General features: G+C 41.5%; 1 protein-coding gene and 1 long non-coding RNA gene across 13 annotated transcripts in view; one reads left to right on the top strand and one right to left on the bottom strand.

Moving 5' to 3' along the window:
• The window catches only part of ENTPD1 (ectonucleoside triphosphate diphosphohydrolase 1), a 122,993-nt gene that overhangs the window by 24,682 nt on the left and 71,025 nt on the right, over positions 1 to 27,286 (top strand). For 5 of the 11 annotated variants that reach the window (XM_082423727.1, XM_082423729.1, XM_082423733.1 and 2 more), the window contains exon 1: positions 119 to 449. The exons of 2 other annotated variants lie outside the window; for them this stretch is intronic. Coding sequence is in view for 4 of the 9 variants with exons in the window: in XM_082423729.1 (XP_082279855.1) it covers positions 434 to 449 (16 nt within the window). In the remaining 5 variants the exon portion in view is untranslated. Of the gene's footprint in view, positions 1 to 118; positions 817 to 23,030; positions 27,237 to 27,286 lie in introns of those variants that run through there. 4 more of the 11 variants (XM_082423726.1, XM_082423730.1, XM_082423734.1 and 1 more) reach the window with 3 other exon arrangements.
• LOC309642399 lies at positions 17 to 22,582 on the bottom strand. Of its 2 annotated transcripts, none has more exons than XR_014253157.1 (3): positions 14,763 to 22,582; positions 825 to 2,170; positions 17 to 119 (listed from the first exon to the last, which is right to left on the bottom strand). It is a non-coding gene; the product is annotated as an uncharacterized lncRNA (long non-coding RNA). The 2 variants fall into 2 exon arrangements; XR_014253158.1 differs by lacking the exon at positions 14,763 to 22,582 and having other exon boundaries at positions 825 to 928; positions 1,550 to 7,086.

The raw sequence follows: 27,286 nt of genomic DNA, 5'->3' as shown, positions 1-27,286 counted from the left end.
GTATCAAGGTAACAAGTTTCTTGTTATCTTGCTTCAAAATTGCAAAAAGTAAATGGCTTTTTTTTTTTTTTTTTTTTGCTTGCAGCCAAGATATACTTTTCAAGGGGAAAAATGGATTTCTGTAACAAAGGGAGAGGGAAAGAGCTGAAGAGAGATATCTGAACATACATTGTTTCAAGATACAAAAAATTGCAACCCGGGGAAGCTTTAGGGGAATGAGCTGTTGGACTTCTCGGCCAGTCTGTCCTTTCAATGAAAAAGGCATAGGGTTTGAGGTTCCTTCCGAAACGGGGCAGGCTAATTTAGCCCCTCCCACGAGCCCGAGGGTCTGTTAAATCTCTGTTCCTTGAGTACCTCTCTCACTGAGACCGACCACAGCAAGCAGAGGCTGAAAAATAAAGAACAAAGAGGAAGAAAACAAAAGCTGCCAATTATGGAAGATAGAAGGGGTAAGAGCAAAATTGATTTGATCTGAATCCTTAAGAACAAACAAAAAAAAAAAAAAAAAAGGAAAAAAGAAAACCAAAAGCCCGGACCAAAAGCAAGTACTTGAAAGAGCAAGAGGCAAAAAGCCCTAAATACACTTTCCCACCCTCTCCTTCTGAGAGGAGGCAGAGAAAAAACTTTGGGAAACATTTTAGGAAGCCAAGCTCCGGGGTTAGAGTCAAGGGTGGCTCCTGAGCAAGCTGGAGCAGCTCATGAATATTCATTAGCAATTGGTATTCAGATCTGGATTTTTAGAGGGAAAAGACTTCCGTCCCCTCGCAGTTTAGGAGGCAGCTGCCTCATTTACAGTCCAGAGTCGTCTTGCTTCGGGTCAGTACCTCATTGAGTTTGCTTGAAGATGCTGGGCTCTGTGTGTAGATTTGCCTTGTTCTCGAATTTCCTGTGTGCTTTCCTGTTGTGAAATTAGCAAAGGCTTCTCTGCCTGGAATTAGACAGAGAAGTTAATGTGGCAAGAGCCTGTCACAACAGGACCTGAGAGTATGTCTTGCAAAAGACTAAACTTTTCTTGGGAGGTGTGGGGGAGTGTGCATGGGTGTGGGGAGGGAGGGAAGGGGTATAGGTACGAAGAACAGTTTTATCTTAAAAAAGCAAGGCTTATCGGACGGACTATATTTAGATTTTGTCTAAAAACTGCGAGAGCAGCCTGGATTGTACAGATGGTGTGTGGTCTCTGTCTTTTACCTCTTTTGGGCATTTTCTGCCAGGACAGAGAGCCAGCTGCTTGCCAGCCCGTGGGAGCCAGGAAGAATGTCTGCAGCAGTGTGGTTGTGTAGGGTTGCAAACCTTCATCAGCTCTGGTCTCTAATATCCCCACATGTTTTTATCACATAGAACGTGGAGGAATGGGCTGAGTAGTCAGTAGAGTTCTTAATAATGACAGTAATGATAGCTGTTAATGTTTTCGTCTTTACTCTGTGCTGGGAGCTATTCTAAGCGTATTACACGTGTTACTTATTCCTCACAGCAATTTATAAGGTGAGTGCTGTCATTATCATCCCCATTTCCCAGATGATGGAGTTGAGGTAGTGAGAGAGCAGCTTACCTTGGGATCACACAGTAAGTGGTGAATTTGAATGCAGGCGATGGACGCAGGGTCCGAGGGTCTATTTCCCTACCCTGTTGCTCCACTTCAGAGTCTCTTGTTACTGCTCCGACGTTGTTGATTTGGGTTTGCAAATCTTTGAAGCTACTGGGGAAATGATACTGGTGAAATCTCAAGTCTGGGAAGGAATTTGTGCTTTGCTATCAAGTTTACATGCATTTTTCCCATTTGGTGCCCGTGGCCATTCTCTGTGGTAGGGCCCAGGTATTGTTGTTATTGCCTTTTACAAAAGGGAGAGACTGAAGCCAGAAGGGGTTAGATGACAGGAATCACACAGCTAGTTTTCAAAAGTCCAAAGCAGACTAGAAATCCCCTGCCTCTGGTTTCCCTTCTAACCTGCAGATCGAGCTGAGTCATCTCTGAACTTCTGTCCCCACCCCCAGACACTTTCAGTTCCTCAAGGGACTTGGGGAACTTCTTTCCTCCCTTCCAGATTGTTTCAAGACACTTGCCTCTGCCTTGAAGGCTGATTTGGCCCTCTTCTCCTCCTTTAGTCTGGAACCAAGCTGCTCGAGTTTGAATCCCAGCTCCACCCTTTCCTGTGAGCCTCAGTCTCCTAATCTGTAAAATGAAGAGAATAATGTTATCTACCTCACAGGGTTGTTGTAAGGACTAAATGAGGGATTCATGCAGGGTTCTCAGAACAGGGCCTGATGTATATAATATGTGCTCAATAAATGTTAGCTGTTGCAATCACTCCTTCAAGCCTCATCTTGATTGTTAGTCCCTCCTTTAAGCCTTCTCCAGCCCTTTGAGCCTTATAGTAGCCTTATATTGGATGTTTCTACAATACCTCACCACTTACACCTAAGGTGGCACTTGTCATACTTGTCCATATTCCTGCCTTCTGCATCGCTTCCCAATCTTCCCCTGACTATAATTTCTTTATTTACCTTTGGATCTGCAGTGTCTAGCACAGTGTTTAACACATAATGGGCACTCAATAAATATTTAGTAAGCTAAGTAATATTATCTTAGTTGATGTTCATCTAAGCGTCAGTAGGCTGGTTTAAAAGGGGAACTTTGAGTTTGCAGTGGAGTCCTGCTGGTACAAACAGCTCTTTTGTGCAATATGTAAAGACATCCCTCTAAGTGAATATTCTGAAAAACAAAATGCATCTCTTCTAGGTGGGTGACCTTCAGAGCTGATGTGACCCTATGCTAGGGCACCCCGTTTGGCCCGTCCAGCTCTGGCTGAACTTCAACCCCCAGTCCCCTTTCAGCCGAGAACCAAACTGGAGATTTCAGATGCCTCATAGCACAACTTCACTATCTCTGAACAGAACATCTGGTTCCAGAAATAGTGTCCCGCCAGCCCCATTTTATAGCGACCAACCTCGTAGTCTGAGACAACAATATACTCTGGTAATAGAAGAAAAACAAACACCACAGAGGTTGGCCCTGGATAAAATCATAAAGTACATTAAATTTGTTTCCAACACCCTCCCTTTCCTTTTCTTGGCATACCTTCAAACCCGTTTGACAAATATTATTGTGTCTTCCATTTGTAAGTCCCTATGCCAGATGTGTGGGATATAAACAGTTTGCTCACAGTCTAGTGAGGAAGGCAGACATATATACAACCAACTCTAATTGAAACCAGACTCTGTGAAGTGCTAATAATCATAGCTAACATTGGTTTTTTATTATGTGCAAGGCACTGTAATTTTTATACATACATCTGGCATTGTCTCATGTCATCTTCCCAAAAAAACCTATGATAGAGATTTCTGCATCTTACAGCTGTGGAGGGAAGTTACTTGGCCAACGTCATCCAGATAGTAATAGGCAAAGGGGGGAATTTAGACCAATATAGTTAGGCTGCAAAGCTTGGGTTCCTAATAGTTAAGTTCTCCTACCTCCCTAAGAGCCATAATAGAAGTTTAAGGAAAATCCCATGAGAAACAGAACAGGGATTGATGATTTGGGGGAAAACTTCTCAAAGGATGGAACACTTTAGTTGGACCTAGAAAGACGAGTAGAGTCTGGTGCCCACAATAAGCCCTTCCAAATCCCAGCAGTGTTTAAAGACCTTTCTCTCTCTTTTACCAAAACCGCAGCCTAGATTTAAGAATAAAAAGCTTTTTTCACTTTTTTCCAGGTTCCAAGTAGGGAACCTATTTACATGTTCATCCTGGAGATTTGCAGGCAGAAGTCCAAAGTTTAGCCTGGACTATGAGTTTGGGATTACCATTCCTGTAATCTAATAAACCTTTACAAAGTCAACAGGTGCATATTAAATGATTTCTTTAATCATGATTGTCTTGCATGGTCATTGGGCACATGTGGTAAACAGTTTTTACAAATGGCAGTGATTGGTCTTGCTTTTACTTGGCCAAACCATATTTTAAGAGTATTTTCTCCCTTGTGTTGTCTTTATGGTTGCTTCTGCACTCCATAACCAGTGGTTGTGCCGAAGGGCATTAATGTTTTATTCCACCTGCCTATGCAGAGTGAAGGTGAGGACTGGGGCACATCCCATAGGGTCTGTTCCTTGTGAGCTCCATTCCCTGAAAAAGTTTGGAGGGAGGCCAAAGTTGAGGGTGAAGAATCATCAAACCTCTTGAAGGTTTGATGGAAGTGCAGATGAGCGGAGGCACTGGCTTTGTCTTGGTGAATGTGTGTGTGTGTTCTGAGGCAGTATTTCTTCAACTTCGATATGCATGTGCATCATTGGGGATCTTGTTAAATGCAGATTCTGATCCTGCAACTCTGGAGTGAGGTCTGAGATTGTGCATTTCTAACAAGCTCCCAGGTAATGCTGCCCCTACATAGGCCACACTTCGACTAGCCATGTCATAGTGTCATTGCATGCCGTAGTGTCAGGGCTTATTTTGGTACCAAACAACCAAGCCCTCCCTTCCTCAGTGCTCCCCCCGCACCACCCGCTCCTCTGAAGCTACCACTTTGAGTCACTGATCAGTTATGTCATTGCAGGATGATGGGAAACCTAATTCATGCATTCCTTTGTTCTTTCAGTAAACATATGTCCTAGAATTTTGCCATACAAGAAACAAATCTGAATCTTTATCACATACAATCTGTAATTGCATGTAAAGGCCCTGTGTTGGATTTCCTAAACATCTCCCACCTTTTCTCTATGGCTCCAATATTCCTTATGCTGCTTTCATTCCCTGCCTCCAACCTGAGAAGTACTGGAACAGAACATTTGGCTGCCCCAGAGCCCTTTGCTGGGTGTTTGGAGTGCCCGAGAGCTGGGGCTAGCAAGGATTCAGGACTCTGAGATGGGAGCAGCATGCCAGGGGGCACTGTCTGCACTGCAGAAGTGAGGTGAGAATGATCCCAGACGCAAAGGAGGATAGTGAATGCAGAGAGGACCCATGGATTTCTTTAGGTTTGGAAAATTGAGGGAATCATAAGGAAAAAAGAAGTCGTTGGAGTAGAGAAGGCAAGAGGGAGTTTGCCTAACATACTTCCATCCCACAGTTTTTGTGCTAGAGTGTCAAAATGAATTTAGAGACCCAAGAACAATGGCAGTACATGCCCTACGTAAAAAGGTGTTTCCTTCTGATCCATAAGGAGGATGTGGACAATTTCTTTCTGTCTGTGAAGATGTAAGTAATATGGCACATACTCATTAAAGAAGACATGAAATATGGATTAGAGGAGAAAGAAAAACAATCGCTCATGACGATATTTTGATGTATTTCCTTGTAGTTCCTTTTTTCTATGCCTGGGTTGTTTCTCTTTTTTAGCACTTACTTGACTACAAGCTTGAAAAATTACGGGGTGGCATTGTGATTGTTAGGCTATACATACAGTTTTAAAGCCTGACTTTTAGTGTAGCAGTGAAGCACAAGTATTTTCCACCTTATAGCATAGTCTTCATTAGCATAATTTTTATAGTCACATAGTTTTTTTTAACAGTGTCCCTGTTATTGAACATTTAGGTTGTTCCCATTTCCAATAAACATCTTTGTGAGTGAAGTTTTCCATATGTAGGGTTGCATGCTGAGGATAGAATCCCAGAAGTAGAATTACTGGATTAAAATTTGTAAATGTTTTTTAAAGCTCTTGATTACTATTAACAAGTTGCTTTACCAAAGGATGGACCCTTCATGCTCCCACAAGGAGTTCCTGTTTTGCTGCATCCCTGACAACTTAGGTGTTTTGTTTTGTATTTTTCTTTAAATAATCGTGTCCGCTTTTATGTTGTTTTAGTTTGTTTAATTAGGTGAATTTGACATTTTTCACATAATGTGCTTCTTCTTTTGTATACTGTTTACATCCGTTGCCTGTTTATTACTTATTGGATTTTATGTTTTAAATTAATTTATGTGAGCTCTTGATAAAATAAAGATATTCAGGTTTTTCTACTATATTTGCAACAGTTTTTCCAAAACCTTAGTGTTTTTATACAGAGATTTACAGCTATGAATAGATCCAATACATTTTTATCTGTGGTGTTATATTTTCAAAGAAGTTTGATATTGCATTTATTGTCTTTTTAACCCAGGATAATTTTTTTAAAGTTCCAAGTAATTGTCATTTTTGTTTAAACCATTAATTTTTATTAATTTTTCATTTTATTTCACAATGATTAGAGAATATTTCTGAGGCTTCTTTGTACCTAAGAATGTAGTGAATTTTTATAAATGTGAACACTTGTGAATAAGATATATTGTGTTTTTAAGATATAAAATTGGATATTTGTATATCTATCCAGTCATTTCAATTATATGGTAATCCCTCCTCAACCATAATATTCTCCTATGTGAAATTATAGTACATCTGCATTTATTTTTGTATACTTTTATTGTTACCTATGAGAATTTTCATTCCAGGAAAAAGAATGAGCTGTGAATAATTTTTTATTGTGGCTTATTAGAAAAGGGTGGGGGGCAGTGATAGAGAGTTGGGACTATAAAAGGAAGTAAAGTAGATGCAGTGAAGGAGTAAGTCAATAAAGTCTTGAGAAAGATGAAAGAAGATGAGATAAAGTTCTCAGCATCTTAGGCAGCTGAGCCTTGTATGGCTACATAACTTTAGGAAGTATTGTAGTATGGTGTGAGTGAAAATTACCAAGTCTTTCCCTCCCAAATAATCATGGCAGGTCCCAGGAGGCCAGAGCCAGGAGGTGGGTCTGGTTGGCAGGATATAGAAGGGGAGGGTCAGAATCTCTGAACTATAAAATTGAAACAGTATTGCTCAAGTGGATAAAGACTCAGACATATGCACAAAAGACATCTGAAGCAGTGTGTCATCAGCAAAATAGCTTTTTAGGCACTGAACTGAAAAGGCAGGGTAGGGAGGACCCGAAAAGTTTCCAGTGAACAAAAGTTGGTAAATAGAAAGTAATAGTGCAGTACTCATATTTTCTAATTTAAGCTGTGTGAAATATTCTTGATACCATCTTTTGCTTAATGTCTTCTTTTTTATTGCTTTATTTTGGTGTACTTACAAATAATCATTAGGGCTTTTTCATAGATTTATTTTCTTTTTCTTCTTTTTTGGCTGATATAGTAACAGTGGTAGGCTGCAAAGATTACAGCTCTGAATCCCCAGAATTTATGAATGTTACCTTATACGGAAAGAGTCTTTGCAGATGTGATTAAATTAAGGAATTTAAACTGGGGAGATCCTGGATAATCACAGATGGTCTTATAAGAGGGAGGAGGAGGGAGACCTGACACAGAAGAAGGCAACGCAACCATTGTAGCAAGATGCTGTGCTACTGGCTTTGAATATGGAGGAGTGGTCCACAAGCCAAGGAATGCAGAATGGGGAATGCATGGAATGCCATCAAGCAGATGGAAAAGGAAGAGTAGCCCTGCCCACACCTTGATTTCAGTCCAGTGAAATTGATTTCAGACTTTGGAACTTCAGAGCTGTAAGAGTAAATGTGTATTGTTTTAAGCCAATGGGTTTGTGGTAATTTGTTATGGCAGCTGTAGGAAACTAACACAGTGTTTAATACATGGAAGTGGTGATGGTTTAGTTAGTTAATCTACAGGTTTATAGTGTGTATTGAGCCACGTGTTGTTCCAGTCAACTTACAGATGTTAACTCAGTTCTCAAACAACTGTTTGAAGTTGATACTGTCCCTGTCTTACAAATGAGAAACCAAGGAATGAGTAGTTAAGTGCCCTACCTAAAGTCTCTCAATTGGTAAGTGCTGAGGTTGAGATTTGAACCCATAGTTGTTGATCTTACTATTATTTCGAGATACAATTCACATACCATATAATTAACCTGCTTAAAGTTTACAATTCATTGTTTTTAAACATAGTCACAGAATCGTGCGGCCATCACTACAATCAATTTTAGAACATTTTATCACCACAAGAGGAAACCCTGTACCCATTAGCATGAATTTAATTAACTTTAATATAGTTCTTTTCTCACTATGACTTTCCCCATTTTTGAGTTCTTAATTTTTGTTCCTGTCAAAATGATCTGGTGCATATGAAAGTAATTTTTTAGAAAGGGCATCAATGTGGTAAGAGAGTGACAACTTGTCTAAATATAGATAGCTTATCCCCCTCAAGTAATTGGAAATATTCCCCCATTGTCTTGAGAAGTTTGATGCTGTGAAGTACTTTGAGGACACTGTTTTTCAGCCTGAACATTTTTCTCTTCTCTATTCCTGACATTTTCACAGTGAGACAACTGAGTATAGACTTCCTTTCATTGATTTTGCTTAGAATATGGTAAACCCTTTTGATTTACAAATTCAGGACTTCTTTAGGGGCAAGAAAGATTTCTCTTTTCATAACTTTAATCAGTGCTCCTACTCTGTTCGTTTGCTTTTCTTCTTCAGGGACCTATTATTTGGATCTCTTATCTCTGAACTTACTCCATCGTTTATCTCTCCCTTTCTTCCCTTCCTCCCTCCCTCTCTCTCTCTCTTTCTTTCCCTCTCTCTCTCCTTTCTTCCTTCCTTCTTTCCTTTCCTTCCTTTATTTTCCTTTGTATTCTGACAATATTTTCCTAATATTCCCTACATCACTGATTCAGTTTTCCTTAATTTTTTCTAGTATAAACTTTCATTCAGCTACAGTATTTTTGGTTTCCATGAAATCTTTTATCCTAATCTGTTCTCTTCTCAGACCAACATCCTCTTGTATCTAACCAAAAAATAAGTAAAGTAAGATTTCCCTCTCTTTCCTGCATCATATCTATTTTGGAAGCAAGCTTTTCCTCTACCATTCTTTCTACTTATTGCAAAATTTATTTAATCTAAGGCCTTATCCTTGAAAGAAAAGAGATACCTTCTGTAGGGGTGCACAAATGAATGTATGTGTTTTTCATCTTATTCTAAAAAGAATTTAAGGAAGCACTGGGAGATCCCAGTTCAGTGTTAGAGATGGGGAGTGCGTGGTCTACCCTTGGCTCCCTTAGATTCCGTTTGGATCCTAGAATAATGCAATCACCAAATGCAACATCCCCTTCTATGTGTGGGAAGACATCTCAGTCCTCTGCCCAAAAAAGCTCACTCAGATCCAGGAAAGAAGGCAACAGTCCTGTTGCCATAGAGTCATGTTTCAGAGGATAGAGAGGCTACGGCTCTCAGGATTCTGTCAGTATTTTTGTCCAGAGGCGTAAAGGCATTCAGGAAGGACCCTTCTCTGGGCCCATTTTCTTGCTTTTGCCCCTTTCCCACTGAGAGCAAACCATTAAACTGCGGAGTGAGCTCCTGCTCCACTGCTTAGCACCTTGCCCAAGTAATGTCTTTTGTTGGAGATCAGTTCTAAGTCTCTTTATACTCACGGTAGAGTAAGGTTATCAGTTCACAGAGGCAAAAATAAACACACAAACAAGCAAAACAAAGCAAGACAAAACAACAAACCCGGGACTTCCCAAAGAGTTCCCTGTGCCCCTCCCGTCACACCGAGCTTCTCTTCTCCCACAGTGCGCTTTTGTTGATCCCAAGTTAATGAGTGTTAGGTGGGCCAGCTGAGGCCTCTGCTTACTTGCCCCTGGTCATGCTGCCTTGTCTCAGAAGAGGTGATGCTGGCCGTTAGTGTCATTTCTTAATGCTAATGCACTGACGTTTCATTTGAGGAAAAAATATCATTTCTTTTAGGATACAGATATAGATTTTCACAAGAATGTGGGAGAGTGTGGCAAAGTATTTTCACTTATGCTGTCATCATACTTAGTGGTCATAAGACTTGGCTCTGTGAGATCACTCTGGCAGGAATGAACCAAGAAGTTGGTGAGCAATGGGAAGAGACTAGTATTGGGCTTTTGCAATAGTCCAGTAGGTGAGAGATGATGGGGACCTGTACTAAGGCATTGATGGTGGGTGGATGGGGGAGAGGGATGGATGAGAGGAGCTGGATTTAAACAATATTTATGAGGTAGAGTTTGAGGTAGAGGGCTAGGTGGTTTGTTGGGAGGGAAGGAGAAGGAGATGTTAAGATTTATTCTCATGTTTAGCTTTAGATGATTGGATTAATATTTATGAATAAGACTGGGAATGAGGGAGGGAGAGTGGATTTGGCAGGGGAGGAGGGAGATAATAAGTTCATCCTGGCACATCCTGGCACATGCTAAATATGAGATGTTTATAAGATATCAAGGCAGAGATATTCTGTTGGTTGCTGGAAATGTGGATGTAGAGCTTGGAGAGGTCTGGCCAAAATCAAGAGATAATGGGAGTTAGAGTTGGAGCATGGAGTCAATAGTTGAAAATATGAGCATTTAAAATATGAGTCACCCTGGAAAGTATAGGGAATGATTGTTATACAGCAGAAACTAACACAACATTGTAAGGCAATTATACTCCAATAAAGATGTTAAAAAATAAAAAATAAAACAACAATTATACTAAAAAAAAAAAAGAAAAGAAAAGAAAGTATAGGGAATGAAAACAGAAGAGATGAAGACTGGAACCCAAGGAAACACCAATAATAAAGGGATGGGAAAAGAAATGCCTTAAGAAGAGAGATTCAGAAAGAAAACCTAAAAAGGTAAGAGAAAGCCAAGGAGAGTCTGAACCCAGTAGCCAAGGGAGAGTGTGTTTTGAGACCAAAGTTTCTAGAAGAAGTGCCAAAGCTGCAGATTAGACGAGAAAGAGAATGGGAAGAGGTATCGTATTTTCTATTCTTCTAGCACCTCCCACCCCTGCCCTCTACTCCTGCCCCACAGTATAATGTTTTTGGGAATTGGGATGCACTTTATAATATTTCCTACCCACAGACCCTTAATCCCTCCAGCAAAAACCCTTAAAACTCTAATGGCACATTTTACAGTGGAAGAGGTGTGGTGATGGGGTTTGAGAATTTGGAGCTTATAAATATCCTTGGTGAAAACAGACTTAGTAGAATATTAAGAGGTTAAACAGTAGAAGTTAAGAAAGTAGGAACATTGAGCTTATTAGATAACTCAAGAAGTGAGGTGGTGGAGGGAAAGAGAGAGCTGACATGAGGGATGAGTTGGATCAAGGGAAGAATGTTGCAGACTAGAGTGGACTTGATTATGTTTGAAGGATAAGAGCCAACAGGGGGGATTCCCTGGCGGTCCAGTGGTTTAGGACTCTGTGCTTTCACCGCCAGACCCAGGTTCAATCCCTGGTCAGGAAACTAAGATCCTGCAAGCTGCACGGTGCAGCCAAAAAAAAAAAAAAAAAAGAGCCAATGGAAGGAAGATGGACTCATTCATTAACAAATATTTATTGAGCAAAGAGTATATGTCACGCACTGTTCTAGGCACTGAGGATACAGTAGAAAGCAAAACAAAATCCTTGACTTCACAGGGTTTATGTTCTGGGTGGAGGGGTGGGGTGAGGGCAGACAGATAATTAGCAAAAAAAAAAGTAAGATGTATGGTATGTTAGTGATAAGTACTAAGAAAAAATCAAAGCAGGAAAGGGAGTTGAGAAGTATTGGGAGGTTACAATTTTACATAAGGTGGTAAAATAGAAGGTGATTGGGAAGAAAGACCTTAAAGAGGTAAAGAAGTCCAGCATGTGGCTCTCTCTGGGAAGAATGTTCCAGGTGGCGAGGTCAGCAAATACAAAGTCCTGCAGAGAAATTAAGTGTTTAAGGAAGAACAAAGAAGCCAGTGTGGCTGAGTTGAAGAGAGGTGACAAGGAGGTGAGAGCTGAGGGACTTCCCTGGCTGTCCAGTGGTTAAGGCTCCATGCTTCAAATGCAGGGGGTGTGGGTTCAATTCCTGGTCAGGGAATAAGATCCCACATGCCGTGTGGCCAAAAAAAAGGAAAAAAAATGCAGGAGGTGAGAGCTGAGAGTTGGATTTGAACTAAACAGACTGTCTAGGGTCTTGCAGGCCATTGTTAACCTTTGGCTTTACTTATAGTGAAATGGGAAACCACTGTGGGTTTTGAGCAGAGTAGTGAGTGGATCCAATTCACGTTTTGATAGGCTCCCTGTGGCTACTTTGTGGAGAATATACTGAAAGGGGGCAAGGGTAGAAGAGAGAGATCAGTTGGGAGGCTACTGCAATAATACCAGTGAGAGATGATTGTGTCTAGTCCTAGGTGGTAGCAGTAGAAGTTGTGAGAAATGATTGGATTTTAAAAAATTCAGGTAGAGTTGATTTACAATATTATATTACTTTTGAGTGTATAGCACAGTGATTCAAAATTTTTATAGATTATGCTCTATTTAAAGTTATTATAAAATATGGGCTATATTCCCTGTGCTGTACAATATATCCTTGTAGTTTATTTATTTTATACATAGTAGTTTGTATCTCTTAATGCCCTGCCCCTGTCTTGCTCCTCCCCCTTCCCTCTCCCCACTGGTAACCACTAGTTTTTTCTCTATGTCTGTGAGTCTGTTTCTGTTTTGTTACATTCATTCATTCATTTGTTTTATTTTTTAGATTCCACATATAAGTGATAACATACAGTATTTATCTTTCGCTGTCTGACTTATTTCATTAAGCATAATACCTATCTATGTTGTTATAAATGGCAAAATTTCATTCTTTTTTATGGCTGAGTAGTATTCCATTGTATATATATACCACATGTTCTTTATCCATTCATCTGTTTATGGACACTTAGGTTGCTTCCATATCTTGGCTGTTGTAAATAGAGCTGCTGTGACCAATGGGGGTGCATGTATCTTTTCCTTAAATCTGTGTTTTTGTTTTCTTTGAATATATACACAGGAGTGGAATTGCTGGATCATGGTATTTCTCATGGTATTTCTATTTTTAGTTTTTTGAGGAACCTTCATACTGTTTTCCATAGTAGCTGCACCAACTTATATTCCCAACAACACTGTACAAGGGTTCCTTTTCTCTGCATCCTCGCTAACATTTGTTGTGTTCTTTTTGATGATAACCATTCTAACAGGTGTGAGGTAGTATCTCGTTGTGGTTTTGATTTGCATTTTTCTGATGATTAACAATGTTGAGCATGATTACTATTTTTGACAACATATTTTACATATTTCTGTTTTGTGTATCCCTTAACTGCTTATTGCAGATATAGATGATTTTATCACTTTTGTCTTTTAACTTTGCTACTAGCTTTGTATGTGGTTGACTTACTACCTTTATTGTATATTTGCCTTTACTGATGAGCTTTTTCCTTTTGTAATTTTCATGTTTTTAGTTATGGCCTTTTCTTATGTCTTAGAGAAGTCCCTTTAACATTTCTTGTAAAACTGGTTTGGTGGCGCTGAACTCTTTTAGTTTTTGCTTGTCTATGAAACTTTTGATCTCTCCATTAAATCTGAGTGAAAGCCTTGCTGAGTAGAGTATTCTTGGTTGTAGGTTTTTCATTACTTTAAATATATTGTGCCACTCTCTTCTGGCCTGCAGAGTTTCTGCTGAAAAGTCAGCTGATTATGCTTGATATAATCTTAGAGGTCTCTTAAACTTTCCTCATTTCTTTTTATTCTTTTTTCTGTTCAGCATCAGTGATTTCCTCTACTCTGTCTTCTGGTTCGTTGATCCATTCCTCTATATCATTTAGTCTGTTGTTGAGTCCTTCTAGTGTATTTTTCATTTCAGTTATTGTATTCTTCATCTCTGTTTGGTTCTTATTTTTATTTTCTCTTTGTTAAAAACTTCTAACTTCTCACTCTGTTCATCCATTCTTCTCCTGAGTTCGTTGATCTTTACAATCATTACCTTGAATTCTTTATTGGATAGATTGCCTATCTCCACTTCACTTAGTTTTTCTTCTGGGATTTTATCTTGTTTCTTCCTTTGGAACATGTTCCTCTGTCACCTCATTTTGCCTAAGTTGCTGTTTTTATTTCTATGTATCTGGCAGGTTGGTTATATTCCCCAACCTTAGAGAAGTGAGCAGATGTCCTGTGAGTCCCAGCAGCACACTCCCCTCTGGTCACCAAAGCTATATGCTCTAGGGGTGCCCCTATGTGGGCTGAGTCCTTCTGTTGCAGCAGGCTGACTGCTGTGGATGGTCTGGTAGGTGTGGCTGGCCCCCAGTCTGGTTGGTTGCCAGGTCCTGCCTTGTGTGGGGGCTGCTAGCTGCTGGTTGGTGGGGCTGGGTCACAAGGCAGCTGGCTGCAGAACCCCAGGGGTCTCAAGCCTAGCGCTGGCTCACTGGTGGGCAGAGCCAAGTTTTGGGGTGGTGGTTGTGGCGTCAGGGTTCCCTGATCTAGTGTTGGCCTGGTGGTGGGTGGAGCTTGTTCTTGACATGGCTAGCTGTGGGTTCTGGGGTGTCCTAAAGCTGGTGCTGGCCTGCTGGTGAGTGGGGCTGAACCTGGGGCAGCTGGCTGAGTAATCCAAGGTATCTCAGAGCTGGTGTTGACCTGAGTGGGTGGGGCTAGAGCCCAGGGGATCCCAGGGATAATGTTGGCTCACTGGTGGGTGGACACATGTCTCAAGGTCTCTGGCTACAGGGCCCTGGGGGTCCTGAAGCTGGTGTCAGCCTGCTGGTGGGTGGGGCTGGATCTCAGGGAGTCCCAGGGCTGGTGCTGGCCCACTGGTGGGCAGAGCCAGATCCTAGAGTCTCTGGCTCCAGAGCCCAGGGGTCCAAGAGCAGGTGTTGGACTGCTGGTGGGTGGGGCCAGTTCCTGACACAGCTGGCTGCAGGATCTGGGATGTACTGGAGTTTGTGTTGGCCTGCTGGTAAGTGAGGCCCCATCCCAGTGTGGCTGGCTGAGGGGCTCAACTTGCCTCGGAGCTGGTGTTGATCTGCTGGTGGGCAGAGCTGGGGCCCAGTGGGTCCTGGGGTTGGTGCCTACCTGCTGGTGGTGGGCTGTGTCCTTCCGTGGCAGGATGCAGGGCTGCGGTTGTCCTGGGGCTGGTGTCTGCCCGCTGGTGGGTGGGGCCAGGGCCCGGGGTGTCTGGGGCTGGTGCCTGCACACTGGTGTGTGAGGCTAGGTTCTGGGTCCTCTGATGGACAGGGCTGTGTCCAAGGATGGCTCTGGGCTCAGGGGATCTTAAGGCAGCCTGCCTGCTGTGGGTGGGGCTGTGTCCTGGCCTGACTAGTTGCTTGGCCCGAGGCATCCCAGTACTGCTGCTTAGTGGCTGGTGAGCGGGGCTGGGGCTAGGTCCCAAGACTAATAAAGTAGAGGGAGGATTCCAAAATGGAGCTTGCTAGCACCAGTGTCCACACAGTAGAATGAGCTCCAAAAAATGCCTGCTGCCAGTGCCTGTGCCCCCAGGGTGAGCTCCAGTTGCCTCCTGCCTCTCTGGGAGACTCTCCAAGATCATCAGGTGGGTCTGAGCCAGGTTCCTTTCAAATGACTGCTTCTGCCCTGGGTCCTGGAGCATGTGAGATTTTGTGTGAGCCCTTTAAGAATGGAGTCTCTATTTCCCACAGCTCTCTGGGTCTCCCAAAAGTAAGCCCCATTGGCCTTCAAAGCCAAACGTTCTGGGGGCTCGACTTCCTTATGCAGGACCCTAGGGCTGAGGTGCCCCATGTGGGGCTCAGACCCTCGCTTTTTGGGGAGAACCTCTGCAATTGTAATTATTCTTTCCTTTGGGGGGGGTCACCCACCTGGGGATAGGGGTCTTGACTATACTGTGCCTCTGCCCCTCCTACCCATCTCATTGTAGTTCCTTCTTTATATCTTTTCTGGTAGGTTCTGGTCTTTCTCATCAATAGTTGCTCTGTAAATAGTTGTAATTTTGGTGTGCCCATGAGAAGATATAAGCTTCCTACTGTACCCTCTTGGGAACTCTCCCAAGAAGTGATTGGATTTTGAAGGCAGAGCCAATAGTATTTCCTGCCTGGATCTGGATGGAAAATAAAGAGAGAAGGACATTTGTTTCCAAGGTTTTGGGCCTTCCAAAAACTAGAAGGATGGAGTGGCCTTGAGCTGAAATGGAAAGACTGTAGGAGGAACATGTTTGAGTGGGAAGCTCAGGATCTCAGTTTTGGATGTTTTAAGTTTGAGATGCCTTTGATAAGAAATGCCTGTTTGGGATTTCCCTGATGGTCCAGTGGTTAAGACTCCCCACTTCCACTGCAGGGGGCGCAGGTTCGATCCCTGGTCAGGGAACTAAGATCCTGCATGCTGCACAGCATGGCCAAAAAAAAAAAAAGAAAAAAGAAAAGAAATGCCTATTTGACATGGAGTTTTTGAATTAAGCAGATGAATATACAAGTCTGGAGTTCAGGGGAGAAGACTGTGCTGGAGACCCTAATTTGGGTCATTAGGTTGTGTTTAAACTCAGTGAGACTGGATTTAAATGCAACGAGACTGGATGAGAACACCAAAGGAGTGAATGTAGATAGAAAAGAAATTCCAAGGACTGAGCCTTGGGATGCTACAAATTTAATGGTTGGGGACAAGAGGAGAAATCATGCAACAAGACTGAGAAAGAGAGAGAGAGAGTGTGTGTGTGTGTGTGTTGGGGTGGGAGGAGGGGGATGAACTAGGAGAGTATGTTGTCCTGAGATCCAAGTAAAGAAAGTGTGTTAAGAGGAGGAAGTGGTTGGCTGGATCTAATGCTGCTCATGGGTCAAATAAGGTGAAACTGAGACTTGACCATCGCATTTAGCACAGTGGAGGTCCATGGTGATCTTGGTAAGAGCCCGTTTGGTGGAGTGCTGGGAGCAAAATTCTCACTGGAGTTCATCCTATTGCTTCTCCTCTCCCCCTCCTCCCTCCCTGAACTAAGGAGGAATCAGCGGTACCCGAAGAACATGGTTGAGTGTGAGGGAGGCATGGTTCCTCAAAGGAAATCCAGAGTCCTAGTACCAGAAGAAGGGGAGATGGATTCTTGGCAGACAATACAGCAAATGTTCACTTTAGCTAGAAATAGCCTGTTTCTGTCCTGTGTATCCTATTTACAGTCTCTAGCATCAGTTCTCTGTAAAGATTTTTAGGAATGGAAACTTTTGTAGGAAGGCATGTAACCCCTGGTGCTGATGGGCCATCCAGATTGCAGACATTTTCTCTGACAGAAAAGCCAGAGGCCCTGCAGGGCTAGGAAGTGCGTTCTTTTACAAATGTGTCTTTCTCGGTCTGCTCACTCCAGGATCCAGACTGTGAAGACAGCCCAAACCCCAGGCTCCTAGTCACTGTTACACTTTCCAGAACTGCCTTATGGCTTCATATGGTGTATCTGTTTGCAAAATCCAGTGATTTGGAGGACTTTACACTTTAAGAGAGGATAAGGGCAGGGTAGGAGTAGGAAATCACAATTCAAACGAGGTCTAGATATTTCTGTATTTGGCATTTTAAAAAGACTCAGTGAATGTTAGCAATGGAAGGGACTTGAGTATTCTCAAATCTCTTCATTAGAATAGAAATAATTACATTGCTGCCTTTTAAAATTACACAAATAATACACGTTTATTACAGGAAATTTGGGATACATAAAGAACAAGTAGGAAAATAAAAATTCTCTGTAAGCTCACCGTTCATACCTCTTTGTCATGTCCTTCTCTTGTTCTCTTCTTTCTCTTGCTTTTTATTGTTTATTGTTATTATTTATTTTTTTAAAATTTGGAGCCATGTTATTCATACTGATTGCAATCTTCAATTTTACTTTATAACTTGTCATGACAATCAAATGGCTTTTACCGTATGATTTTTAATGACTGCATATAGTATTCCATCATTTGAACATATACCATGTACTTATTTAATGATTACCTTTTATGGAATATTTAGGAAATTTCCAAATATTTTACTATTATAAAAACTGTTGTGGATCAATCTCAGTGCATGTCTTTGAAGATTTCTTTAGGATAAATTCCTAAAAGTAGAATTTCTAAATTGTTCTCCAAATTACAGCAGTATCTGAGTGACAGAAACACTGAAGTCCTGAGTTAGGAAGGAATATGCCCAAGTTACTCATCTGGTCAGTGGCTGAGTGTGTTTTGGAGTCCAGCTCCCTGTCTTTTGAGAGACCCTTTTCCTTGACACCATGCTTCCTGTTACATTTCAGCTTCTTGTTAGTGATGTCCTGCAGGACCGCTTAGACCTTGATGACATAGAATTTTTTCCTGCAAACTTTCACTCATGCCAAACTAGTCCTCTAATTCATCTGTGGGCGTGAACTCTGAACAGTTAGAGACACCTGTTTTCATCAGAGATGATGGTGCTCCTCAGATACCTTTCCCCTTTAGGGTGATAAATATTTCTCTATTAGTCAAGAGCCATACCCACTAGACATTTCCTCATACACATAAAGTGTTCCTGAGGTTTCTCTGACTTCTTTTTACCCTTATTGGTTATATACTTTCTTTCCAAATCCTGCTTCACAGTAGGGCTTCTCTATAGGAAGGCCACCTTTCAGTGGACGCCAGTGATTGAGTCCCCCTCCTGCCCCAGTCATGGTTCACTTTGACTCACCCCAAGCCATCCAGCCAGTTGGCAGAAACACAGCAAGGCCTACACGTTAGAGCAAGTTGTACTGGTGGCTCTTCCATAACTGAGAAACTTTTAAAAGGCAATGGCGATTTGGCCAATTCTTAGCCTATAAGACCTTCCCCAATTTACAAATATATTTATTAGGTTGAAGCTTTTGAAACTGACAGTTTTGTATGGTCAAAAATTGTCAAGTATTGGCAATTTCTTATGATTCATCCTAATATGTAAAATGATCCTAGATGTCAAAAATATGCTATAAAAAACATACCAGTTACACATCTCAGAATATCCCCAAGATAGATTCCAGAAGGTCTGCCACTGACCCCTGAACACCCAACCAGGGCTGTGTTTCTCACATATCAAAAGGCAAAGGTTTTTGCTTTTTTTTAAAAAAAATGTCCATCGTTGTTGAAGAGGTGGCCCAAATTGCTGGCGAGATTGTTGGCAATGGGTAAACTTTTTTAGAGGGAAATGTGGCTATAATTATTCAAAGCCTTAAAAATGTGCACACTCTGACCCAGAACATCTACTATGAAAACTCACCCTAAGTAAAGCAGCCTGGATGTGTGCATAAATGTGCCTTCAAGGATATTTATTAGAGCATTGTTTGTAATGGTGAACAACTAGAAATAACCTAACGTATATGTCTAGGTGAAACAACCAAATAATTAAATGATGTGAAAGAATTCCCAAGGACAAGAGAAAAAAAGCATTGTTGGGAGAAAAACAAGTTATAAAGTTGAACAATCAAGACCCATTTTGTTAAAATATTTAATAAATGTAGACATGAAATATATACAGGAGGAAGACTGGCAAGATATATAGTGAAAAAAGGACTATGAAAGTCCATAAAAGGACTATTTATGGGTGATCAAAAGAGTGAATTTTATTTTCCTCTTTTACATTTTTCTGTATTTTCCTAATTTTTAACAGTAAGCATATAATGTTTTGCAATCATAAGAAAAATCTGTCGTGGAAAACTTTTAATGTTAAATTAAAAGTAACTAATTGACTAGTAAAAGATTAAGCAGGTAAGAAATACTCATGAATTTCAAATAGCAGAAACAGGTGAAAATAAGAATGAAAGTGAAATGAGGAAATTATATTGGATTAAAAAAGAACATGTGTTTACAAAACTGAAAACTGTTAAACTCTTAGCGTATGGGTATAGTAAGATTGGCAACGATGCTCCTTTGCCTTGTAAATGAAGTTTCCCAGCACAGAACAATAGATCCACTAGAGGACATGAGGAAATCAAATAAGTCTCAAAGCAGAACAGGCCTTGATAACCGCCTACCTAGTTCAGTGGCTACAGGAATTTTTTTTTTTAATAAATTTATTTATTTATTTATTTTTGGCTGTGTTGGGTCTTCGTTTCTATGCAAGGGCTTTCTCTAGTTGTGGCAAGTGGGGGCCACTCTTCATCGCGGTGCGCGGGCCTCTCACTATCACGGCCTCTCTTGTTGCAGAGCAGAGGCTCCAGACGTGCAGGCTCAGTAGTTGTGGCTCACGGGCCCAGTTGCTCCGTGGCATGTGGGATCTTCCCAGACCAGGGCTCGAACCCGTGTCCCCCGCATTGGCAGGCAGATTCTCAACCACTGCGCCACCAGGGAAGCCCAGGAATTTTAAAATTTGCTGGACTGTCAGGATTTTTCTTTTTAAAAAGTCAATATCAATTTTTACCAAAGTAATACATGCATATAATTAAAAGTCAAGTTTAATAATCATAGCAAAGAACTGCAGTCACCCATCCCATCACTTTGTACCCTCCCCTCACCCTTAAACCCTATTCTCCAGAGTAGCCCTTTAAATCTTTTTAGGATTTCTTTTGCCATTTGTGCTTCCTCTGCTAACTTAGATGTTATCTGTTGCTTTCTATTGTGGTAGCTGAGTACTTTGCTTTCTTACATTCCCCCAGGGTTGTCCTCTCCATACCACTTCCATATAGTGATATCACAATTTTTGGTTAAATCAGTATCCAATATTTACCTTAGCATGTCTAGGTAAGTATTGTTTGTGCCTTAGATTTCCTTTCCTGTACAACTTTTCATTTTTGCTGGTGTTAATAAGGTCTCATTTCTTCATCTATGTCTCTAATAGTAATTTTTTTTGCAAACCCTTTGATATAATTTCCTACATAGTAATCTTTTCTTTTTTGTCCCTCTTCTTTTCCTGTCTGTCCTCCTTTTTTTAAATTTATTTATTATTTTTATTTATTTTTTAAGGCAAATCCATTTATTTATTATTTTTGGCTGTGTTGGGTCTTCGTTGCTGTGTGCGGGCTTTCTCTAGTTGCAGCGAGCGGGGGCTACTCTTTGTTGTGGTGCACAGGCTTCTTATTGTGGTGGCTTCTCTTGTTGTGGAGCACGGGCTCTAGGTAAGCGGGCTTCAGCAGTTGTGGCACGCGGGCTCAGTAGTTGTGGCGCATGGGCTCAGTAGTTGTGGCACGTGGGCTCTAGAGTGCAGGCTCAGTAGTTGTGGCCCACGGGCTTAGTTGCTCCACGGCACGTGGTATCTTACTGGAGCAGGGCTTGAGCCTGTGTCCCCTGCATTGGCAGGCAGATTCTTAACCACTGCACCACCAGGGAAGTCCCCCTGTCTGTCCTTTTTTAAAACCTCCTCTCTGAATCTGTTGTCCTGTTCTAGTCTAAGCTGGCTGCTCTCCTGGCCAGCTGCATAGTTGTCTTGTTGGGCTTCCCTTGACCTCTCTCCTGTGTTGATTCTCAGTTTGTATTATATCTCTTCCTCTTTCTAGGTTCACTACCTCATTTGGGTGGAGCACACCCTTCAGTAACTTCCTGAGAAAAGGTGCATTGGAGGAAAAATGTTGAGGCCTTTGTGTATCAGAATTTTGAAGTTCAATGCTATTCTTATTCCCAATTATTTTTATATCACTTGCTCCTCCCACCCCACCCTCTGTTTCCAGGAAGCATTTAGGATTTTTCTTTATCCCTTATGTACTAAAATTTATGCTGATGTACTTTGGTGTGTGTTTTTCATCTATTGTGTTAGGCATTCAGCCCTTCCCGTCTGGCAACTCAGATCTTTCAGTTCTGGGAAATTTTCTCATATGGTTTCTTTGATAATTTCCTTCCCACGGTTTTCTCTGTTCTCTTTCTAGAAGGCCTATTAGTCAGATGTCTCTCTTGTGGTAATAATTTTCATTTCATTTGTTTTCTCTCTTTACTCTTTGACAGTTGGCTCTACCTTCTAGGATATTTCCTCAACTTTATCTTTCAACCATTTGTTAAAATTTCTTATTTCAGTTATTATAGTTTAAATTTGTAAAAGCTTGTTTTTATTTTCTGATCTCTTTAAACAAAACTGTACACACTTTTGGTCTCATAGATGTAATATTTTCTTATTTCTCTGAGGCTAGAAATTGAAGCTTTCTTCTGTTTCCTCTTTTTGTTGTTGTTTGTTTTCATTTCTGTCTTTCATGTTGAAGACTTTTTTTACATATTATTATTATCTTCACACAATTCTATCCGGTTGATATTATTATTATCCTCATTTTATAGTTAATGGGTCTTAGAGAATATATCATTGTTTTATTTTTCTTACCATGGATGTCTGAAAAAGTCATCATGGACCAGCCACATCCACAGTCCAGCTTCTCAATCAAGTTGGATTCTCTATTGAATCCTTAAAGTTTCTTCTTACCCTCCTATATTTTACCTCCCCGCAATACCCAGAGACAGTTGTCTTACTATATTAGACAGCTCTGTTAGAAAAATCTGATCGTTCTAATGTTTAATTGAAACATTTCTCCTTCCCTGCATTTTTCCTCTGACATTAGCACTAGTTCTGTCCTCTGGGCCATAGAGATATGGACCAAATCTAAATCCCCCTCCATAGGATAGTCCCTTAGATATTTGAGAGGATATTGTCATGACTCCTCTGTGTCTGCCATTCCCCAGCCTGAAGAGGCCTAGTCTCTCCTACTGTATTTCGCTCTTTTGTCAAGCTCCAGTTGGCTAACAGTTTGGAAAGCTTTGGCTCAGCTTCTGGCTGTCGAGGTCTCACTTTAAGTGTAGTATCTGTAACTTAATGCAGACTCCAGATGTGCTTTGAAACACTGAGCCTTGAATGGGGTAGTCTCATTTTATTTATATTTATTTATTTATAGCAATTTAAAAAATTTTTTATACAGCACGTTCTTATTAGTTATCTGTTTTATACATATTAGTGTATACATGTCAATCCCAATCTCCCAGTTCATCCCACCCCCCCCCCTCCCCCACCACTTTCCCCCCTTGGTGTCCATACGTTTGTTTGTGTCCTGCCATTGGTTTAGTTTTAGCCTGGGAAGTTTCATGTGCATCTTTTCCTAGTAGGTGATAGTTTTGATAAGTTTCTCACAAATTTTAATTTCTGGGCTGCTTTTGATTAGTGTTATGGGTTTTTTTTTTGTTGGGTGTGGGGAGGTGGGAGATGCAGGGAGATGGGGATGCAGGGAGGTGAGGGGTGAGGGGAGGTGGGGATTCAGGAAGGTGAGAGATGCAGGCAGGTGGGGGTGTAGGGAGGTGGGGTCAGGAAGGTGAGGAGTGAAGAGGTAGAGGGTGTAGGGAGGTGGGGTGCAGGGAGGTGAGGGGGTACGGGTGGGTAGGGGCAGGGAGGTGGGGCACAGAGTCTGCATCTGAGTCCTGTCTCCACAGGTCACCTGATTATTGCTGGAAAGCCTCTGTGAGGGTAGAGGCTTAGGGTTTGTTGCCAGGACTGAATAAGAAAGCCCATGAAAGCACTCATTACAGTGTCAGGAGGACAGCAGGCACCCAACAAAAGTTAGGTACGATTAAGTGAGGTGAAGTTAAGATCTAAGAAATGAGAAGGCAGAAACTGGGGGAGGATGTGGCAAGGGGAACATACAGCAGGAAAAGGAAACAGCATATGCCAAGGCCCTGCATCGGGAAGAGGCTTGGTTCGTGTAAGGGACAGGGAGGGTGTCAGGGACGGAAGTGTCTAGTGAAGGGTTGGGGGTGGGGGACTCTCTGTTAGTTACTATTTTAACTTCTTAGGATTTCCTTTTCCAGGCCAGTTGCACTTGACCTTGGATAATATTAACCCCAAACAGAGGTGCTAAGGTGATATTGAAAAATGGAAAGATCTTGTTAACGTAAAGTGCATAAATAAAAACTATAATATGCATATTTGAAAAGGAAAACACAACATAAACAGGGTTGTTCCAGGCACCGTGTTGAGCATTTTGTACACATTACCTCACTGGACCTTTATAGTAATCTTAAGAGATGAGAACTACTGTTATTCCCATATTGGAAGTGAGGAAGTGAGGGCAATGCCTCGTATAACTAGGAGGGCCAAAGGTGAGATGCAGACCTAGAAATGCCAGACTCAAGGCTGATAGTGTTGTTACCTAAAGAAATGAAGCTCACCCATTACACTTTGTGCTAATTATAGCTGATATTGTTGAATGGAATTATCTAATTTACTAAGGTATAATACATCTTTCCCTTTTCTTTAAGAGAGCACACCAAACATTAAAAAAAATGTATCTGATAGGTCAAGGTGATGACATTGACATTCTGAGTATTAATTTTTATGGTTCTTTATGAGCAGTGATTAAGTCTTATTCATATTTATATATCCAGTACCAAGCACATTCCAGGCAATCAAATATGATTCAGATCAGTGCACGCATGAGTTATATGAATGAGTGCATAATTAATGGATGAATGAATGGATGAAATTATAAAACAGTAATGACTATTAAAGTTTTTAGGTCTATTAGTATTTTTAGACTTATTTGCCCCTATACTAAATCCTAAATAGACTGCTTTGCTCTGTGAGTTCATATGTCTGCTCTTTGTACGTTTTTTCCTTCCTGTCAGTGTTCTAAATGGGATATCCGTAGACATGACATATGCCTGCAGCTCTGCAGATGGGAGAGAGTGAAAGGAAGTTGCCTTGGTTAGTTGAGATCATCATGTCCAAGGGAGAGGAATAAACTCATGTTTGATCCAGGCCATGGCCATATTTAAGGGTTTTGGTCTGAGGTGTGGGGTCCAGCTCCAGGGGGCATCTGGGGAGTACATTCTTGGTCTGTAGCCAAATCGTCAGGTAGGGAGATCTGTCTGCGTGAGCACCAGGGGGACATCAGAAACTGAATTTAGATCCTACTGGAAAGGAGCGGACTGAAACCAGTAGAGGGAGTCAGCCCCCTACCAGTTTGGTTAACATGTATGGCCAGACTCTAGTCCTGGGGCGGAAATGAAATGTAGCCAGACAGACTGGTATATGCTTTGGGATGGATTTAGCTAAAGAAGTTTTTCCAGATTCTCCCAAAGGGGAGGTTAGAGTCCTTCCAGGGCACTTGACCCCAGGCATGGGAGCAATCACGGTTTTTCAGACGCTCTCCCGCTAAGGTGAAAAAGTTCCTAATATATTCCAGGACTTAGGTGGGGTTGCCCCTCAGGATGAAAACCAATTATATCTTTACCAGAGGAGGGCAAAGCTGGGCAGGGGCAAACAGAGAGGGACAAATTGCTGATGGAAGTTCAGTGAGTAGGAGCTTCTTTCTCTTCTTTGGACCTTCTTCCCTCCGGCTTGTTAATGTCTTTCTCAAAACACACTGCTGTGACGTGTGTAGCTAATACTGCAGAGATAGCGCCATGAAGGCACTGATTTGCAGCGATCTATAAAGGACTTAGGTTGTGCCAGCCCCTATTAAGTGCTTGACTTTCACTACCTCATTTACTCCTACAACAGCCCTTTTTGCCCGCAACTTTATGGTTGATTTATTGAGTGAAGAACTGAAAATCACTTTATGGGTGGTACATTTCCTTTGTGCATCACATCGAAAGTGAGATGTTGATAAACTGGGTGGATGGATGTGTCCAGAAAGGGGAAGAATCCAGAGGCCACATTATATAAGGAACATGTGCTGAAGGGAGTAGGGACATGAATGTGACTGGTACTAATATGGTAGTTCCAAGAAAAAATTGGAAACTTGCTCCTGGTCAGTCAGGAAGTTTAGCCAGGGGACTTTAAGGGACTGTCCAATATTGGAGGAAAGGGTTATTATAGGGCCATTTGAGGAAGTCCTGGGTCTTAGAACAGACAGTCATGAGCAGGGAGGATGTGAGGGAGGAAGAGAGAGAGAATTTCCCTGTTGCCTTACTGACTTCATCCTGCATTAGTTCATCTGAACACTTCCTGTTTGTTTGTTTCTCCACAGTCTTTCTATTGTTTTACCTATTTCTGAATTGATTCCCTGAAAGCTCTAAGGATGCTTTTTAAACTTCCGGTCCTCTGTATCACAAATCCTATTGGTTTTAGGATTCTTGGATGATAGTGGGAATGGCGAGGTGGAGACATAGAGAACATCTAAAATAAAAGGACACAGGGCTGGATGTGGAAGGCTTGTACACCCAGCCACATACAGATTGGACACGTTCCCTTGCTCTTTAGCCTCAGCTTTTACATACCTGAAAACGGGATTTATGTATGTGTGTATATGTATTCTCTGTGTCCTAGAGAGTTTTTCTGAGGATCAGAAAAGAGAGTGGACATAAATGTGTTTGCAAACTGTTGTTGAGACCATCAAAATGTAAAGTTTTATGACTATCACTATTGCTATTGTGACACTGCCATTTGCTGAACCTCGTTTAATTTGGAAGCTCCCTAATTCACAATGATTTGTGTAGTGGGGTCATTACCACGTTGGAGCCTTAAATGGAGACTTTATCCATGATTCCTGAAAGGCCAACCACCCCAGAGTCACATGAGAACAGAAAGCAAATCTTGTTTGTGAATTGGCTTCAAGTACTGTCAATTTCAAATGGAGGTCTCGGGGGGTCCTTGGCTGGCACATAAAGGGGGCATTTCAAAGAAAAGAGGCTAAACCTTGAGTAGACCTCAGAGCAAATGTGCACTCTTCTCTTTGCTACTCCCTTTCTAAAAAGGAAAACAAATTCTACTTATTTGGGTGTGTGTAAGCTTATGTGTATCTGCTTATTCTAATCCTTTTTCCCCAAGCCTTCCTTTGCTTGTTCCATTTTATACATGGAATAATCTTCTAACATGCCCAGTTTTTATAAATATCTTCTATTTTAGGACTTTCACAGTATTCCTAGAAATTTTGCCTAAGTAGCACTGTGCCTTCTCTATTTCATAGGTCTGCATAAAAAACTCAATATCCATTTACATTCTTCCTGGCATTTTGATGGTAGGAAGAATATCTGAGTTTATTTTTAGGGCAAGTCACATAACAGAAAGGATAGCAAATATTTGTGGTTGCCTTGGGAACTCAGTTTCTAGATATTACTGATTATGGAAAGGAGGAACAGATTTGGAGATGGGACAATTTGTTGACCAAGAAATAGAACAGCAGGAGGCCCTGGAAGAGGGGTGGAAGGAAGTAGAAGATCTATGTAAAAGATACAGGTTCCTAGTCAAATTTTTTTTTCTTTTTGTCTGTTTCTGATTACTGTATACTGCCTTCCTGAGGGCAGAATATGGTGGGATGCTTTAATAACCAGGTGATTTTCTTCTTCAGTTTTGCTTTTTTGTTTTTTGTTTTTTGTAGGAAAGATCAGGATAGCAATTTGACTATTTGCCAAATTTTCCATAAGACAGAGTATCAAAGGGAAGAGACACTGAAGCCAAGAAATCCTGCTTTGTGTATTCCTGGATCTTTCTTGGAACAGCCCCTCATGTGTGACATCTGAAGATACAGCACCAGCTGCTCATGAGTACAAGTTGCTTAGAATACCCAGACTTTATGGGAGCACTGAAAACGTATTGCGTGGTTTGTTGCCAGCATTTCCAGCACTGACTCTCACCAGCAACTCTTCACTCTGGCCAACCTCAGAGACATGGGGACTGCTGTGCACTCCGATGTCTCATGTAGACAGTGGGGGCTAACTGCAGGTGTGAAGGCCTGGAAGGAGAGTCTGGCTTTACTCCCCAGCCACCCCAAG

The sequence above is a fragment of the Balaenoptera physalus genome (assembly GCF_965194825.1).
Source record: "Balaenoptera physalus genome assembly, chromosome: 14".
Lineage (NCBI taxonomy): Eukaryota > Metazoa > Chordata > Mammalia > Artiodactyla > Balaenopteridae > Balaenoptera > Balaenoptera physalus.
This window is presented reverse-complemented; position numbering and strand designations above follow the sequence as displayed.